This window comes from Protomyctophum bolini, assembly GCF_963924005.1.
Source record: "Protomyctophum bolini genome assembly, chromosome: 7".
In the NCBI taxonomy this organism is placed as follows: Eukaryota; Metazoa; Chordata; class Actinopteri; order Myctophiformes; family Myctophidae; genus Protomyctophum; species Protomyctophum bolini.
Window position 1 is genome coordinate 31,714,124 of NC_137868.1, and position 18,023 is coordinate 31,732,146.

An 18,023-nucleotide genomic window follows, 5' to 3' on the forward strand; every position below is an offset into this window, starting at 1 on the left:
AAAGGAAAGACAGAGAAGAGAAGAGCTGAGGTAAGACTTTACTTTGGATTCCAGGTTGAGAGAACATAAACATTAAATACTTAATTTGTCGGAGGGTAAGGAAGGGTGGATGGATGATGGATACATGAAGGAACACAGCATTGATATATGGATGGATGGATGGATGGATGGATGGGTAAATAAAGGAAGCCGAGATTAATGGATGGATGGATGCATGGATGGGTGGGTCGGTGGGTGGATGGATGGATGGATGGATGCATGGATGGGTGGGTGGATGGATGCATGGATGGGTGGATAGAAGGTGGTTGTGGTGTTTCTGTTAGCCATCATTGGGTTATTGCAGATAAGATGGAAGATGGAAGCTGGCCTACAATGAAAGAGCTTTTGCAGGAAAAGAGGATCTCTCTGACTACCTGAATGGTTAAGGTAGCCATATAATCACAAGCAACGCAAAAATACTGGTTTGAGGTTCAGGAGGCGTCTTTAGTATCCATCCTCTGTACTGTGGTGCCAAGAGATCTGGGTCAAAAAAGCATCATTGACTTTCAAAGGCTTTAGGGTCTCTCTGCTGCGTTCCGTATGTACACCTGAACTAGAGCAGGAACAGGCTGGGCCGTGCTGAGAGATAGGAATACACAACACATAGTAGCACACACACACACACACACACACACACACACACACACACACACGCGCGCGCACACACACACACACACACACACACACACACACACACACACACACACACACACATTCAGTACAGTACAGTGCATACGTTACGTACGTACATACACCCAGTCTGTCAGTTAGTTTATGTTTGGGATTGTTTCTTTTTATTTCTTAATAGGTTTACAGAATATGTAACTGTTAATGATGTGTCATGCTGTTTTTTTGGAGTCCCTGCATCATCAACATAGTTCATGCTGTTATTAATAAGAGAGAGAGTGAGGCAGGGAGACATGGGGAAAACAAGAGAGAGAAAATGTAAAGAGTGAGTAAATGAGTGATAGAGCAAAAGAGTCCCCCACGTGATGCGGTTATTTTCTCTATGGATTCAGCCCTAGAGAAGTCCTTACAAAGATGTGTCAGTTTTCAGTTTTCACTTACAAAGTTACAATTGGAAACATGCCAAAAAGTAAAAATATGCAAAAAACAAACAAAAAAAGATTGGTCATTTCATTGAAGGTTTAACAGTGGATAATCTTGAGCTTTGGCTCCCATAGGGTTCAACTTTTTCTCTCACTGTATAGCTACTATACGTATATCTGTCTATTTCACTGGTTTGACATATCTGAAATCATATGTATCAAAGATGACTTATTTATCCAGATAGAAGGCACATTTGAAATTATGTATTTTGTCACATTAATTCCAGTTTTGACCAAGAAAGTGGCAGAGTTTTGTCAGAGATGTTTGCCAATGTTTACCTGTGTTTCTGTGTGCTGTCTGCCTTTGTCAATAACATCTGGTGAAAAATCTTGTGTGTGAAGTGTGAACAAAGTAGAACTGTATGAGTGTGCAGAGAGGTTTTATGAATAAAAAAATTACTCAGAATCCAGAACGACAGTAGTCGGCAATTTACAGACTGTTTTTCAGACACAATGCAGATGTCTACTTCAATACTGCTTACATTTAAAGGACTTAATGTATGTCCTGAACGGCCCTTGTTTGTAAATTGAACAGGGGGACATTTGGATTTAACAAATAGGTGACATAATATATCTTAAAAAATAGCTAAATTTCTATGGTGATTTTTTTTTAACGTTATATCACTATAAACTTTGCACCGCCTGCAGTGTACATAGTATGAAACAGTGTTCTGCTCTTTGTCAACAAAACAGCTTTATATTGTTAATTCACTAAAACTATTCAATGTTTTTTTTATGTAAATATATACAGTTTCATCTAAGTAAAAACATGTTGTCTGTATTTGTTTTCTTTTATATATTTGTGTTGTACATAATGAGTTGTGATGTTTGTATCTTTGGGAGCATTCCCAATTTATTGTGCTTTGATATTTGTTTCCAAATCGGTTTCTTTTTTTACCATAACTTTGAACTCTCTTTAAACTGAATTAAAATCAATGCCTGTATAAATATCTGCTTATTATTTTATTGTTACTTTACCCCATGGTCACAGTCTACGGTTTACAGAAATTTAACAAGAACATGGTTCTGTGTGCACTATAAATCAGATGAGATTATGATGTGTCATTTGAATGAATAAATCTCTTTGAAGGTCTCACCATTAAGTACTCAATGAACAGCAAGGATGTGGGCATGTGGTGTATATGTTGTACCACTTCAGTGATAAAGGATTTGGGCATGTGGTGTATGTTGTACCACTTCAGTGATAAAGGATGTGGGCATGTGGTGTATGTTGTACCACTTCAGTGATAAAGGATGTGGGCATGTGGTGTATGTTGTACCACTTCAGTGATAAAGGATGTGGGCATGTGGTGTATGTTGTACCACTTCAGTGATAAAGGATGTGGGCATGTGGTGTATGTTGTACCACTTCAGTGATAAAGGATGTGGGCATGTGGTGTATGTTGTACCACTTCAGTGATAAAGGATGTGGGCATGTGGTGTATGTTGTACCATTTCAGTGATAAAGGATGTGGGCATGTGGTGTATGTTGTACCACTTCAGTGATAAAGGATGTGGGCATGTGGTGCATGTTGTACCACTTCAGTGATAAAGGATGTGGGCTGCGGGCATGTGGTGTATGTTGTACCACTTCAGTGATGGCAAGTGGCAACTGTGATGCTATTCTCTGAAGAAACACTAGAGTGAGCTACTGTCACATCAAGTATTCAGACTGCTGGTCTACTCTACTAATGAAGGTCTTCCCCAGATCCTTACCCTAAACTTAACCATAGTAGACAAACCCATGCCTAAACTTGACCACAACAACAACAGTACCTAGCCTTAATGCATGCAGTTAGACAGTACACACCCTATGGACATTGGACAACCTTGCATGCTAATTGCCAGACAAAGTGTGCCTTTGATCTAATTGAAGTCTCAGTTTGGGGAGATCCTCTGCTCAGAATTCCCCCGGGCCAATGGAGATATTAGACATCTGAGATAGAGGCAGGGCTAGTCTGATATACATATGCAGCATCATTCTGTATATGCAGCCTTTTCCCTATTTGGCATCTAGGCTATTTGGAGCAATTAAAATCTGTTTTATATTGATATATATGATATTTAGCTCAAAGTGTGCGAAAAGGTTCACAATATAGGCTAATCGATCAATTTGAATCTTTTGTCTTTTGTTGAATCTGTCTATAAATATTTGGCAAAGTTGTCGCTTGTCTGCAAATATAGAATTAATGCCATTGCTGTTTGTATTTTATTTACCTAAAAGTAAGTAACTAATGTATCAAAGGCCATTTTCTTTCAACCTATTTCTAAATGGAATAGATTAATACTTAATCCTCCCCTCCTCCTATGCCACCGCCTGACACATTTAGACAAAGGTTTCCATGGTAACTGTACACAGCTGCTGTCTTCACATTGAGAAATGGGGAGGTTTTATTCTGCCCTACACCCACCTCTAACCCTCCTTTTCCATGGATCAGCTGATTCACAGGCTGTAGCCGTACAAATATCTGAATTGAATGTGATCAGTGTCCCACATATCGGCTCGACCTCAATAATCCAACTATACTCAAGAAATAGGAAAAGGTAGCTGGTTTTACCACAGAGACTTAGACTTATGTTGGACGTGAAAAAGAAGACAAAGAGAATGGAAAACCAAACTTGGACATAATACAGTATTTGCTTAGGGTAATGTCTAGTTTAAACTCAATGTTGTTTTACACTGTTATCAGCTCCATGTAATTTAGTCCAATAGAAATCATGCTTCTCATTCCTATTCTGAGATTCCTGACCCGGGTAAAAACAAAGTCTTTATAAATTATTTGTAAATTGCAAGCTTGATGCCTTGACATGATGTCATTGTGATGACTTGATGGGAAGTTGTTTGTTTGAGATAGATAGATAGATAGATAGATAGATAGATAGATAGATAGATAGATAGATAGATAGATAGATAGATAGGTAGACAGGTACTAGGTAGGTGGATGGATGGGGGAAGCACCCTATGATCCGACGGACCATTGCTCCGAGGTGCGCTGGGGGTCGGGAGAGGGTGGGTGGTTAGGTTTAGGTGTCTGCCCCGGGGGAGGTTAGGGTTAGGGTGAGGGTTTGAAGTAGGTTGTCGATCGGACCAATGGACCGTCGGCATATTGACGCGGACCCGATGGATGGATGGTTGGATGAGGGCAGCCTTGCATGTCAGCTTGTATAGGGATTTTATTTTTAGCAGTGAGCTCATCAGGGCCTCCATCACCTCAGTCTCTCGTGTCTTCTCTCTTGCTGACTGGAGCTTCACAGCAGTCCAGCAGCTACTGTTTAGTGGTTACATGTAGCCTGCACAAATGCCGGCTGTGTTCTATTTTCTATTACTGCTTGGCTTGATTCTGTTACCTGCCAAATAAAGCTAAAGAAATTCATTTAGAGTTAATGTGTGAAGTTATAATTCTTGGGAGTGATTTTAGACCATAGGCTCTGCTGGAAACCCCATATAGAATATGTGAGGAACAAGATGGCAAAGAGCATCTCGGTCATAAATAAGGCAAAACATCTACTCAAGCCCAGCTCATTGCACACACTGCACTGCACAATGATCCTACCATACCTGAACTACTGCTCTGAGGTATGGGGAGACACCTACCAATCCCATAAATACACTCATTATACTACAAGAAATAAACTATGTAGGATACCGGGACACACACACACACACACACACACACACACACACACACACACACACACACACACACACACACACACACACACACACACACACACACACACACACACACACACTGTTTTTACAATCACACTGTCACGGGGCAACCCGTGCCCTATATATATACACATAAAACTGCTTTCTATAACAGGCAAGGACTAATGTTTTAAACTGGTGTATTGAAAACTGTGTTCACTGATTGTTTGCTAATTGTCTCTCCTGCACTGCTGGTGGCATTTCGCTTGATTTAGGAAGAGGCCAAGTGCTATGCAGGGGAGGGGGTTTCCTATGCTTTGAGTTTAATTGTCATTGAGTTTCCAACCCAAGTTATACTTGTTAATTGTAATGCATCTTTATGAATGTTTAGATTACTTTTATGGGGTAATCTAAACATCTAAGGCGTTATTATGGCAGTATTTATTGAGAAGAAAGGTTGCTAATTGTTCTGTGTCCTGTGGTAGGATCCACACCTATTTAAGGGAGGCTGCAGGGACAGGTGGGTTAGTTGGTTGTGGGCTTTAACACAGAGAGCTACAGGGCCTTGTGTGACCAAGGTGTAACCTGAAGCGAGTTCCTATTTGGGCCTGTATTTAGTTTTTGCTTGTGATATGAAAGAAATTATGTACAAAGCATATACAACCAATTACCGGTAAATGTACAAGACAAATTCCTGGATAAGAAAGGGGGATACAATCTTAGAGGACCACTGAACTTCAAAAAACCTGTGATGCATATGAGGAAAACGAGGAGCATCTCGTGTGTGTGTGTGTGTGTGTGTGTGTGTGTGTGTGTGTGTGTGTGTGTGCGTGCGTGTGTGTGTGTGCATGTGGTAGGGGTAGGGGTGGGTCCTTGGAGAAATTGGACGTCAACTCCTGTGCAGAGCCAGCAGACTGCCCCCACAACATCTTGTCTGGTAATTCAATTGTGATTACAAAGCAGAACAGTCTCATCCCTGACTGGACCCAGATGATCTCATGTAGCCTACCAACTGTAGCATTTATGACTGAGGCACAGGGAAGAGTTAAGACTAGGAGGGACTAAAAACTGTTGCTATACTAAATCCTTAACTAAAGCTACAGTATACTCAACGCCACAAATTCGGAAACAAAGTGAAATCATGTGTAGCTTTGAGTCTCTCCTCTTCCACAAACTTCATTGTGAGTGTAATGGTTTCACATTATAGGGATGGTCATTTAAGAAGCGGCAATAACTAAAAGTTCAAAATGACAGGCGAGTTGAGTAATCAATCAGAACTTTCAGCTGAGGTGAAATATAGTTTTGTAGTTTTGCTCGCTGAAAAGAGCCAATCTACAAGCTCACAATGCTTTGTAGGCTTTGTAGGAGCACAAATTTGGCATTCTACTCCAAACTAAACTGCTGATCTTCGACAATATGTTTCTTCCAAATTGTGATCTTGACAGTGCTGATTACAAATGGAATTTCTGATTCAACAGTGATAATTCAAAACTGTTTCCCCAACAAAGATATTTCCTTACAGGGGTTTTGCAACAAGTATATAGCTTTAAGTGAGAGAGAGAGAGAGAGAGAGAGAGAGAGCCATGTGCTATTACGAAAGAGGCCCACAACTGGATGAAATGACAAGTTTAATTTCTTTCTAAACTAACTTGCCACAAAACTGACCCTTTTAAGACAGGTCAAATAATCTCAATTGGTTTCATCTCTGAGATAGTTTACTTGAGATGCATTCTCGTACAAACGACATGTACGTTTTTCAGTGTAGGCTAAAACTTTTTCTGTCTATAGGTTTCTCTCAATTTGCTAAAATGTGAAATGTGTCAAAAGGGAGACATCGAATAGGATGGATGGATGGGGAAGGATCAACATATGGAATGACGGCTCCGCTCTGGAGGTTGCAGATTGCCCACCAGCTATAGTCTCTGACGGCAGCGCCTCTGGCATTCCCTGGCCAGACGACGGCGCCGCTCGTTGGCAGTCTCCTCCGTGATATTGTGGAGGTCGTACTGCTGGGGCAGATGGGCGTGTGGACTCATCCGCCTGGGTGACGTCAGACTGCTGGGGCAGATGGGCGTGTGGACGCATCCGCCTGGGTGACGTCAGACTGCTGGGGCAGATGGGCGTGTGGACGCATCCGCCTGGGTGACGTCAGACTGCTGGGGCAGATGAGCGTGTGGACGCATCCGCCTGGGTGACGTCAGACTGCTGGGGCAGATGGGCTTGTGGGCTCATCCGCCTGGGTGACGTCAGACTGCTGGGGCAGATGGGCTTGTGGACGCATCCGCCTGGGTGACGTCAGACTGCTGGGGCAGATGGGGGTGTGGACTCATTCGCCTGGGTGACGTCAGACTGCTGGGGCAGATGGGCGTGTGGACGCATCCGCCTGGGTGACGTCAGACTGCTGGGGCAGATGGGCGTGTGGACGCATCCGCCTGGGTGACGTCAGACTGCTGGGGCAGATGGGCGTGTGGACGCATCCGCCTGGGTGACGTCAGACTGCTGGGGCAGATGGGCGTGTGCACGCATCCGCCTGGGTGACGTCAGACTGCTGGGCGAGTGTGGTCGCTTTGGCATGGGTTGAACTTTGAGCAATAAATCACAATGACCAGGGCACCATATATGGGGCTGATGTCACGTGATGTCACGATGACCTGGGGGCTTGCCTGGGGTGAGTCAGTGACAGGGATTTGAGTTAGGTGACGTGACAGAGTGACGGGGATTGTGCGTTAGGTGTCAACAATGCAAGGTTTCATAGTTAACTGCGACCTGTCGCAATGTTTGTGAGTATGGGTTGGGTTCATGCTCTGCATAGCTGTAAATGGTAATGTGCCTTTCTGAGTCTGACCCATACACAATACTTATGAGGGAACTGGCCTATATGCAGTATATGTATTCCATATGACCTTGACTGGATTGTGAATGAAAAGGTTTACATTAATGTGCGTGTTTGTGTGCAAACTGTGCAATGTGCATGCAACTGCATCCACAATATAACAATATATAGGCCTACTATAAAGAGGAACAAGAGGAAACGTGACTATTCTGAGAAAGCGAGAGACTTTACTTACTCTTTCTGCATGTATAGCCGAGAAGACGTGTCGCTTGCCAAAAAGAACAGGCCCCCCAAAGTTTTGGCCACAGACCCCCGCATCTGAGAATTTTTTCATACAAGATTTTTGTTGTTATTTGTTGTTATCAAAAATATTCCAAATGTATCACTTTTTTCTTAGATATTGTTTTTTAGAAATAAAAAAATAGCTGATCCACAAGATTGTAAGCTTGTTATTTTCAAGCGGTTACACATATACTTTGATGCTAACACATTTTGTTGAGGACCCCCGGGGACCCCCTCAAGGACCCCTGAGTGTCCCCGGACTCCACTTTGAGAACCACTCGTGGTCGCTTGCCGAAAATAGCCACGTAGATAAGCTAGTTTATGGCATGCAACACCGGCGTACAACGAAGTATAAATCAGGCTAGGCTACAGGCTTTTGCACGCGTCCTCCGTCCCTCCCGCGATGACGTAATGGCATGAATATTGAAGCAGGATGGTTGGTGGTCGGGATGCGCTCAGAGCAGCATCAGCATCCTTCTGCTTCCCTTCATCATCTCTGCCCTCTGGTTCCGACAGTACAGCTTCACAAAGGTACAATGTTTTATTCATCATAATATCAATGTTTTTGTTTGTTAAACCGTCCTTTTTAACCATGGCCCTCTTTGGCGATTCTGACAATTGAGGCTACTCTTGATAAAGGACAAATGCTTGATAAGTGGTCCATCCACCATTCAGCTTATAGTTTATCTTGGGCCTGTATAGACCGTACTGTTGCTGCTCGGTCTGTTAACAGAAACACACAAATTAACCTCTATTGAGCTTTTTCTGTCAGGCTAAATTAAACATGTTAATAATTTTATCGACACTTATGGCTATTAATGTATAGGTTATATGGAAACATTTTTGTTTAAATAAAACAGAGAAAGAAAAAGACTATAGGCCTATAAGTTTCATATTACCTTCTAGCCTGCAGAATATAGCCTATACCGGTATCTTCGATTCAGTTGCTTTTTACTCCTGTTTCACACATTGAAAAAAATCTCATCCTTACATGTCGGATATGAGGAAAAGGATTTTCCCAAATCTAGTTCACTTTTTTCTGGACCCTGGTTAGTCGAGACAAATCAGATAATATTAGTTCGGTTTGGTCACTCACAATTACTGTAGGCTCTTTAACAATTGAACCATGCTGTCGATTGGATCAGATTTACAGTCATGACACTGCCCTTCCTTTGCGTTCTCGCCAGCTGTGCCCTTCAACAGCGCACAACATGCAAATGAGATAATTATCTCAGTTCCTGCTGATGCGATCCTTCACGTCAAACATAGGTAGAGATAGAGACCTAATGGCACACATAATTACGACGTGCAAAATGGTCACGTAGTCTGCTGTCCACAGTCACAGACAATACGATAAAATCCTTTATCCGAATGATTCGTGCGCCTGTTGGTGTAAACCAATTAAGTTTAGTCTAATTGTTTAGGCTACTGTCATTTGCTTGGTTTGTATCAAAACAACATACTTCTTTCAACCATATATATTTATTTCAGCTGTACAGGATACAGGTTAGGGAATGGATGTGGTGCAAGAGATGAGCCATCGTCTATGACACCATGATGAACCCATCCGCTAGCGGCGCTGCCGACGCGTCGCGACAGCCAGACAATAGTAGCCGAAAGCAGCAACAACGGGCTTCGTCACCGGCCGGCAGCAAAGACGGCGGATCTAAAGCTCCACAAAAGAGCAGCGGGCCGTCAAAGCCCAGCTCGTCAAAACAAGGAGCAGCAACAGGAAGAAGCAGCCGAGGTCATTCTCCCGTATCCACCGCTACGGGAAGAGAGAGGCAGGCTGGGGCTGGGAAAGGCGCGGCTGCTGTCCAGCAGAGTGGTGCTGAAAGCCCGACGCTGATCAGGGCGGCGGCGGCAGCAGCCACTCATCCGTCTGAGGACGTCTCATCATCGGCGTCCTCGAGGGGGGATCGCGTCGTCTCCGACCAGCCTTGCTCCTCCAAATCCCCCAAACTGAAGAGCAAACACCCGAAAGGAGCTGCTGAGGCCGCCACGGGAACAGCAAGCAACAAGAAAAGCTCCAAAAGCACCGTGGGCTGCGGCCCTGGGTTTTGGAAGGAAGGATGCTTGCAGTCTGAACTGATCCAATTTCACCTGAACAAGAGCTTGGGAAAGAAAGGGAGCAAAATGCAGACAAAATCTGTGTCCCCACCGGCGTCCGAGCCGGAGCTTTCTCCCGAGCCTGTGGTCCCCGAGCCGGCAGCTCCCCTGCTGCCAGACCACAAGGTGGAGGAGGAGATTGAGAAATTAGAAGATGAAAACGAGGACCTAAAGGTAACATAAACATGAATGGTTTCTCTGAACCTTCTGCGTGCCATGGTAACACCTGTGGCTGCAGATTAGCATGATGCTGCTGTTTTACAGATGCCTAGGCCGAATAGTAAAGCATTTAGTCTAAATGAATATGTTATTATTTATTATTACCGTAAATAAATTATTTGCGTGTTATTGTGTCTAACTAATTTGCCAACATGTCACCTATTCTGCTATCGCCTGCATGCGTTATACAATACTTTAGAATTATACCAATTATTTATGATCCAATCGGCTTTAGACTGAAATCGAGGAGATGCGAGCTGAGATGGATGAGATGAGGGACACGTTTTACGAGGAGGACGCGTGCCAGCTTCAGGACATGCGTCGCGAGTTGGAGAGAGCCAACAAGAACTGTCGGATCCTGCAGTACAGACTGAGGAAGGCCGAGAGGAAGAGACTCCGCTTTGCAGAGACTGGAGAGTTTGACGGAGAGTTGCTCAGGAGCCTGGAACAAGACCTGAAGGTGCGTTCAAAAATAGTACAGTAATAATAATAATAAAAATAATAATTATTATTATTATTATATAATTCCCTCTTCTATTCTATTCTATTCTATTCCATACACATTGAACGTTGTTGTGTCCACTGAGATGTGATTAAAGGACTACTTCACCACTTTTCAACTTATCTTCATATAATTGGTCCTCACTAATTTTCATGATAAAATAGGCTACCACAATGTTTTTCTACTCGGTCTGTGTCTCATAGGAAGGCAGTTCAGAAACCCGCCCACCAGTGACATCATCGTTAGACAGATTTTCTTTAAATAATATTTAGATTTCTATTATCGTGAGAACTATGGCTTCCATCAGCCTATCGCATTGCAAATGTTCAGGAATAGAAAGGCTGCAGTTTCTATTGGCTTGGATTCCCCATCGATGGTGTCACTGGATGGGTTTCTGAACTGCCCACACAGCCCTCCTGCTCCTATTAGAGACAGACTGAGTAGAAAAGATTGTGCCATTTTATCATGAACATTAGTGAGGACCAATTATATGAAGGTAGGTTGAAAAGTGGTGAAGTGGTCTGTTCAATCTCTATTTGTGCACTCTCATATAGCTATATGAAATTAAAAAAAAGTTTAAGAACCACTGCACTGCCCTAGAACTCTTGGAGTTATGGGGGTCCTTGAATTTTAGATAGCATTGTCTATATAAAGAAATAGCAGATATACAATCTCACAGTGCGTCACTTCATGCCGTGCTGGGAGCTTGTACATCTGCTATTTTTGAAAAAGTGTTGAAGTCTTGGAAAAGTTTGACATTTTTAATTGCTGATTTAGACGGCAGTTGTAGAATGAGCCTCAGGTCAAGTATTACTGTAGATTTACAGACGACAGCATGGTAATGTGATCCGTCTCTGTCCTGTGCCAGGTGGCGAAGGACGTGTCGGTGCGTCTGCATCATGAGCTGGAGAGCGTGGAGGAGAAGAGGACGAAGACAGAGGAGGAGAACGAGAGGCTGAGGCAGCAGCTGATAGAGGTGGAGGTTACCAAGCAGGCACTGCACAACGAGCTGGAGAAAGCTAAAGAGGTGAAGCAGAGCGTGTGTGTGTGTGTGTGTGTGTGTGTGTGTGTGTGTGTGGGGCTCATCATTTTGTTTTTGTGTTTTTTTTAATTTTTCTTCAAAAATAGTCAACTTCCTTTTGATTTTATGCACAGAAACCATATTGGAAAGAAATTGGGCCTCTTCCTTATACTGTACCTCCTCACCCATTCTTGTCAAACAGAGTCAGGGTGCTGATTGATTGATTGATTGATTGATTGATTGATTGATTGATTGATTGATTGATTGATTGAATACTTTATTAATAGTCTGCAGAAAAAAGCACAGGAAAGTACTAAGAGGATTTATAACCCAAGAAAGCACTATGGCTAGTTTCCATTGGGGTCCTTCAATATCTGCTGATATCGCTTGTTGGCTCACTAGAAACACATACTGTACACAAATATGGTTCCTTGAGGGGGTTGCAAATGGCCCCTGTGTGTAACTCTGAGAGTGTAAAATGGAACTGGATTTGGATCTATTTGTAGGCCTACACCCAGACTTATGGGGGTCCTTAAAATGTTTGAGAACGACTGTATTCACTAAATGGAACAGAGCCTTCATTAGTATCATTGGTAACACGTCCTGTGAAGGAAGTAAGTAAGATGCCCAATTATGTGTGTGTGTGTGTGTGTGTGTGTGTGTGTGTGTGTGTGTGTGTGTGTGTGTGTGTGTGTGTGTGTGTGTGTGTGTGTGTGTGTGTGGTGCGTGTGTGCGTGTGCGTGTGCGGGTGTCTGCGTGCATAGCTACTCAGTTGCCCAAGGTTCAATTCCAAATTTCCAGGCCTGACCAGTCTGTTGAATATGACCACCTCTCCTGTGGTCAATGGTACTGCACTTACAAAAGAAAAAGAGTGCACTATTCAATGAAAAAGGAATGTTTTATTTGAAAAGCCTGATTTATATTTCATTGCACACCGGTGTTGCACACAGAAAACAAAAGCTCTAAAAGTTCACATTGTGTCGCACCATGTCGTATTGTGAGCTTGTAGATCTTCTATACTCTGTGCGCCAACACCACAAAGTCAAACACATTAGTAATCCAGCCACCACTATATCTCACTACAAAAAACCCTGACGGTGGCTTTAAAGCATCCAGTTCTTTCCATTACCGATTCCTCTGTGTCACATAAATCTGGATGATATCACTAAACCATACTTCCCGTAGACCATAGTAGGCTTATGATGTAACCACTGTTTCTCTGTAGCTGTCACTGAAGAGAAGAGGGGGCAAGGATGTTCATAAAGCAGAGAGGAGGGCTCCACAGACTCCTACAGAGGTAAGTCAACAATTAGATACACAGAAACCACAATGAAAATCTAATTGTCAATAATATTATAGACATTGTATCCAAAGGAAAGTAAAGGGCACAACAAATCACTTTCTTAAAGGAGGAAAATGAGGACCTCAAATGCCAGTTGGCCTTCATCAAGGAAGAGGCCATCTTAATGAGGAAGAAGATGGCCAAAATTGACAAGGAGAAAGACCGCTTGGAGCAGGAACTGCATAAGTACCGCTCCTTCTATGGAGACGTGGACAGCCCGTTGCCCAAGGGAGAAGCCGGCGGACCCCCCACCACCCGCGAGTCTGAACTGAAACTCCGCCTACGTCTGGTGGAGGAGGAGGCTAACATCCTGGGGAGGAAGATAGTGGAGCTGGAGGTGGAGAACAGGGGACTTAAGGCTGAGCTGGACGATATGAGGGAGGACAGGTAGGTACCATGAAAGTGGTTAATTTGTGTGTACTCCTTAACCACTTTAAACCCGGGTCTCTATTTTGGGCATGCCATAATCTTACCAAAGAAATAGAAGTCACAAAGCCTGTAGATCGGCTGTCAAGCTTACAGGGGCACACCCATGGCTGTGGGCAGTGGCACACCTTCATTTAACACCCCATTATTAATTGTATTAACTGCAGCTGTGTTGCTTACCCTGCCTTGTTTGTACCCTTCTAGAGTCTTAAAGGGGTATAGGAGAATAAACTACAAAATTGGCCCAGGGTTTCATCGCTTACACACCGGCATTCCAAAGCCCGCTATTCCGACGCACTGCCATTCCAACACGTTCAATACTAACCCTGTCAATAACGCTAAGCTTAACTGCACGCAGAAGCCACGCAGTCGGATAGGTATGGTGTGTCAGAATGCCAGTCTGTTCCCTTTAAAGTGAAATGTGAGTAATTTGTCCTCCTTGACTTGGAAATTTGATATGTGCTAACTTTTTCAAATTGTTCGGAATATGCTCAAGAGAATACAAATACAACGGTCACAAAACACCTACACAGTAAAATCATAGGGGGGTGAGAAAAGAAAGTGTGTTCTCTATATCCATATTGTTGTGGACAGCAGAAGAACAGAGTACAGTACACCCCATTCTTACCAGAAGAAATATAAATTGCCTCTTGCAACAGTACACAATAACCACCATCCAGTTTTCATTAACCACTTAAAGGGGTATAGCACATATCAAATTTCCAAGTCAAGGAGGACAAATTACTCACATTTCACTTTAAACTACATGTTTCAGCACGTCCTGCAAGCATTCAGAAATTTGAGATGTGCTACCTTTTTTTCCATTTTTCATTTTTTTGGAATGTGCTCACCGGATTTGGGGTTTAACACTCCACTGAGAATCCAACTGCTGAAGTCATAGACATACAGTAGAAAGTTTGGCAGAACCGTTTCATACAACTAGTAGATTCTGACAAGTCCCCGAAAAGATGTGTGTCTTATCATCATACATCATCATACCGTGCTCAACCAATCAAATCATCACAAATCTAATTTCACTTTTGCTGTCTTCACTTTTCTGCCCTCACTTGTATCTTCACTATGTACTTTGGAAGGGGGGAGGGGGGGTGAAAGAATAAGACACATAAAAAGTCAATGGACTTGGCTGCCACATGACGTCATGTCTGAAAGCCAGATACTAGCTAGAGCCCCTCAAAAGTCACTAGTAATTTGGGATCAATATAAGTAGGAAAATGAGCCTATATGTTATTTAGTCTTGAGTGGTGAGTCCATTAATAACTCTCGTGTGGATTGGGGACCCTGAGATAAAAAATATATCAAATGGGGTTCTCCGGTTCTGTGGCCTAAAGTATATCAAACTGGGGTTCCTTATAAAGTAACTTGAGAATCACTGTCAACAAAATGTTCTTGCAATTCCTCTTTGTTGTGCTGTCCTAGTCTGGCAGCAGCAGGAGGTTCAGGTGGAGGGTTCCAGTCCAGGGAGCAGGGTGAGGCACTGTCAGATCTGAGACAGCAGCTTCAGCTGGTTGAGGACGAGGCAGAGCTTCTCCGGAGAAATTTGGCAGATGTGGAAGATGAGAATAAAAAGGTACTGTCTATTGAACACATTTCTGATTTGCCACTGCTGTTGTACCCTACTGGTTCATCTGCCAGTGAGGATCCCCCACCAGAAGGATGTGGCACCTCAATCGGTATATGACTCCCATTCAACATTCCCTACTGATGGTAGTAGTACTGTAGCCACTGGCAAATGGCTTTATTCCACTACAAGAACTATGTGAACCTGTGCCCTGCATGGAACATATTTCACTAGTTCTGGATTTTTGTTTTCTAGTTTAAAATTCTGTTTTTAGGTATTGTTTTCAGTAGTCCTTTCTGTCCATATAAGTGTCTGTGACATAATTATAAATTGTACAGCCACAAGCAGTAAGCATTGAATGGAGCAGGTGTGTTTCTCAGTGCATGTCTAAACACACCATCAGATGCAGACAGTGATGCTATGTATATTCAAGCTATAGTCTCGTTTGGTCCATGTATATAATCTTTTAATAGTATGGACTCTTTTACAACTGGTTATGAACTTCTCATTTGGATATTTAGGTGACCGGTGAGCTTAATAAGATGAAATACAAGGCTGGGTCCCATGAAGCTGGTTCGAGGCATGGAGGAGGTTTGTTTATTTCATGAATTTAAGATACATTTTCAGTTATGTTTTTACTAAAGGCCATACAACAAGCACAGTGTAAAGGGGTGTCCACACCAATAATGATATCTATGAATATAAGGCTACATATCGTATAACAAATTAACAATAATGATGTGAGCATCCATACCGAACGAATTGATTGATGTGATGTGTTTAATGCAGCCCAGAAAATGTTGATGGATTTTGACGGATTTTGGCTGTCAGTAGCCTGCATGTTTCTCTTGTTCTATCAGTCTTGTTCTATCAGTCTGACAATTAGGTCAATGATATTGTTCATCGCTATTATTGTTGTGGTGTAGACTCCAGCATCCACTTCACTTTTTGTTAAAATGATAGTTACCGTTCTAGGTACAGTATGAATGGCCCTTCAGTCTCTTCAATCTCTGGGTTATACATTATTATTAATGCTGTATTAAATAATTAAGAAAAGGCTGCCTTAGATCTTTAATTCTTTAAGATGAATATGTTATGTTGCAACACAGACTATTAGCAGTGTTCTCCATTCTTAATTGAAACCCAGGCGGGGCAGATCCTGCCAAAGTGGATGGCCTCCAGGAAGAGCTGAAGGCAGCACGTCTGCAGATCAACGAGCTGAGTGGCAAAGTAATGCAGCTTCAGTATGAGAACCGAGTCCTGCTGTCCAACATGCAGCGCTACGACCTGGCCTCACACCTGGGCATCCGCAGCAGCCCGCGGGACAGCGATGCCGAAAGTGACGGAGGACGAGATGACGACACACCCTCTGCCTCCGCCTCCTCCCCTCGGCTCCTCCCTCCCCACCGCAAACGCGAGGGGCCCGTCGGAGGAGAGAGTGACCCTGATGAGGTGAGGAACATCCGCTGCCTCACCCCGACACGATCCCTGTATTCTCCCATGGACAGCCGTTTTTTATCCCGAAGCCTGAAGGACCGGCAGCAGATGATTGACATCCGTATCGAGGCGGAGAGGCTGGGCCGGACCATCGATAGGCTCATCGCTGACACAAGCACCATCATTGCAGAGGCCCGTGTCTATGTGACAAATGGAGAGCTGTTTGCTAGGCTGGATGATGACGAGGAAGGGGGCAGGTATGAAGAAGTGGGACAGTTTCATGTTATAATATCCAAACCAAGCTGGTTGACCTTGACCTTCTTGGATGTTTAGCGATGCTGAACCCTAGCGTACTTTGGGGCAAACATTCAGCAAAAATATCAGATCTACAAGCTTAAAATGATGTGATTTTCTGTAAAGATATTTAGTTTATTGCGAAATGCGAATACAGGAGGAGACCTAATATAGAGCCTTGGTTTTGTTTTGTTTTCACCTTGATGTTTTACTTGATTCATTGTTGTCTTGCATTATTATTAGGCCGATGCCCGTTGGGAACGAGGTCTGTTGAGAATGCCTCATGTTATGCAAACCCATTGTGCCTGTGGTCATTTACCCACTGTACCTGTCTGTCTGTGTCTTTTTTATGCCCATGGAGATCTCTGTATATATCTGTCTGTTTTATGCCCATATAGATATATGAGATCTCTGTATCTGTCTGTTTATATGGAGTTCCCCACGGCTGATCTGACCATTGGGGATGGGGTCTCGTGTATTTATCGATATATTTTGGAGAACCGCTGAGCCGACTGACTACACACAGGGCACCACACTCCTTCAGGTCCTCAGTGACACAATCATTATCACACACATGCGATAACGGTGTAAGCCCATATATAGGTTTATATAATGGAGATCTGGTTGTCCAGAACCACCAATAATATGTCCATATAATTTGGCATATACTGATGACAGTATAGGGATCTCTATAGGCTTATACACAAAAACAGTAATTGAAATTAGAATGTATTTGACCAATGTTTTGCAGGATCAGGGAGCATGAGATTCTCTACCGCATCAATGCCCAATTGAAGGCCTTCAGGAAGGAGCTTCAGGGCTTTATTGATCGACTTGACGTTCCCAAGCAGGAGGATAAGAATGCGGAAGAACCATTGTCTGTAAGTTGGTGGTGGAAGTGGATGGATAAATAAATAAATGGAAGGGATATACATATAAGGTACAATTTCTGTATTGATTAACAGTCTTTGTTTTTTCTCTCCCACTATGTTTCAAATCAATCTTGATGTTTCATTTTTCATTTGCTTTTTTAATTGCTTCATGAAGATGTTTCAGCCTATTATTTTATTGATTCTTATTCTAGTTCTGTTTTCTTCACTCTCTTATGCTACCATTTTTAAGTTGGTTTTTCTTTTCACCCTATTCTTTGTCCTGTAAAGTACATAATGCAATATAACA

At 43.0% G+C, this 18,023-nt stretch overlaps 1 protein-coding gene across 1 annotated transcript; it reads left to right on the plus strand.

The window, feature by feature from the left end:
- Positions 1–9,469: 9,469 nt before the first annotated feature.
- Positions 9,470–18,002, plus strand: mtcl3 (MTCL family member 3; the record flags this gene model as incomplete). The annotated part of the gene is made up of 10 exons (XM_080767521.1): positions 9,470–10,198; positions 10,479–10,703; positions 11,614–11,772; positions 12,992–13,063; positions 13,176–13,495; positions 14,972–15,122; positions 15,635–15,704; positions 16,261–16,807; positions 17,596–17,725; positions 17,892–18,002. The coding sequence occupies 10 exons, from the start codon at positions 9,470–9,472 to the stop codon at positions 18,000–18,002; spliced, it is 2,514 nt and encodes an 837-aa protein (XP_080623647.1).
- Between the last annotated feature and the right edge of the window lie 21 nt (positions 18,003–18,023).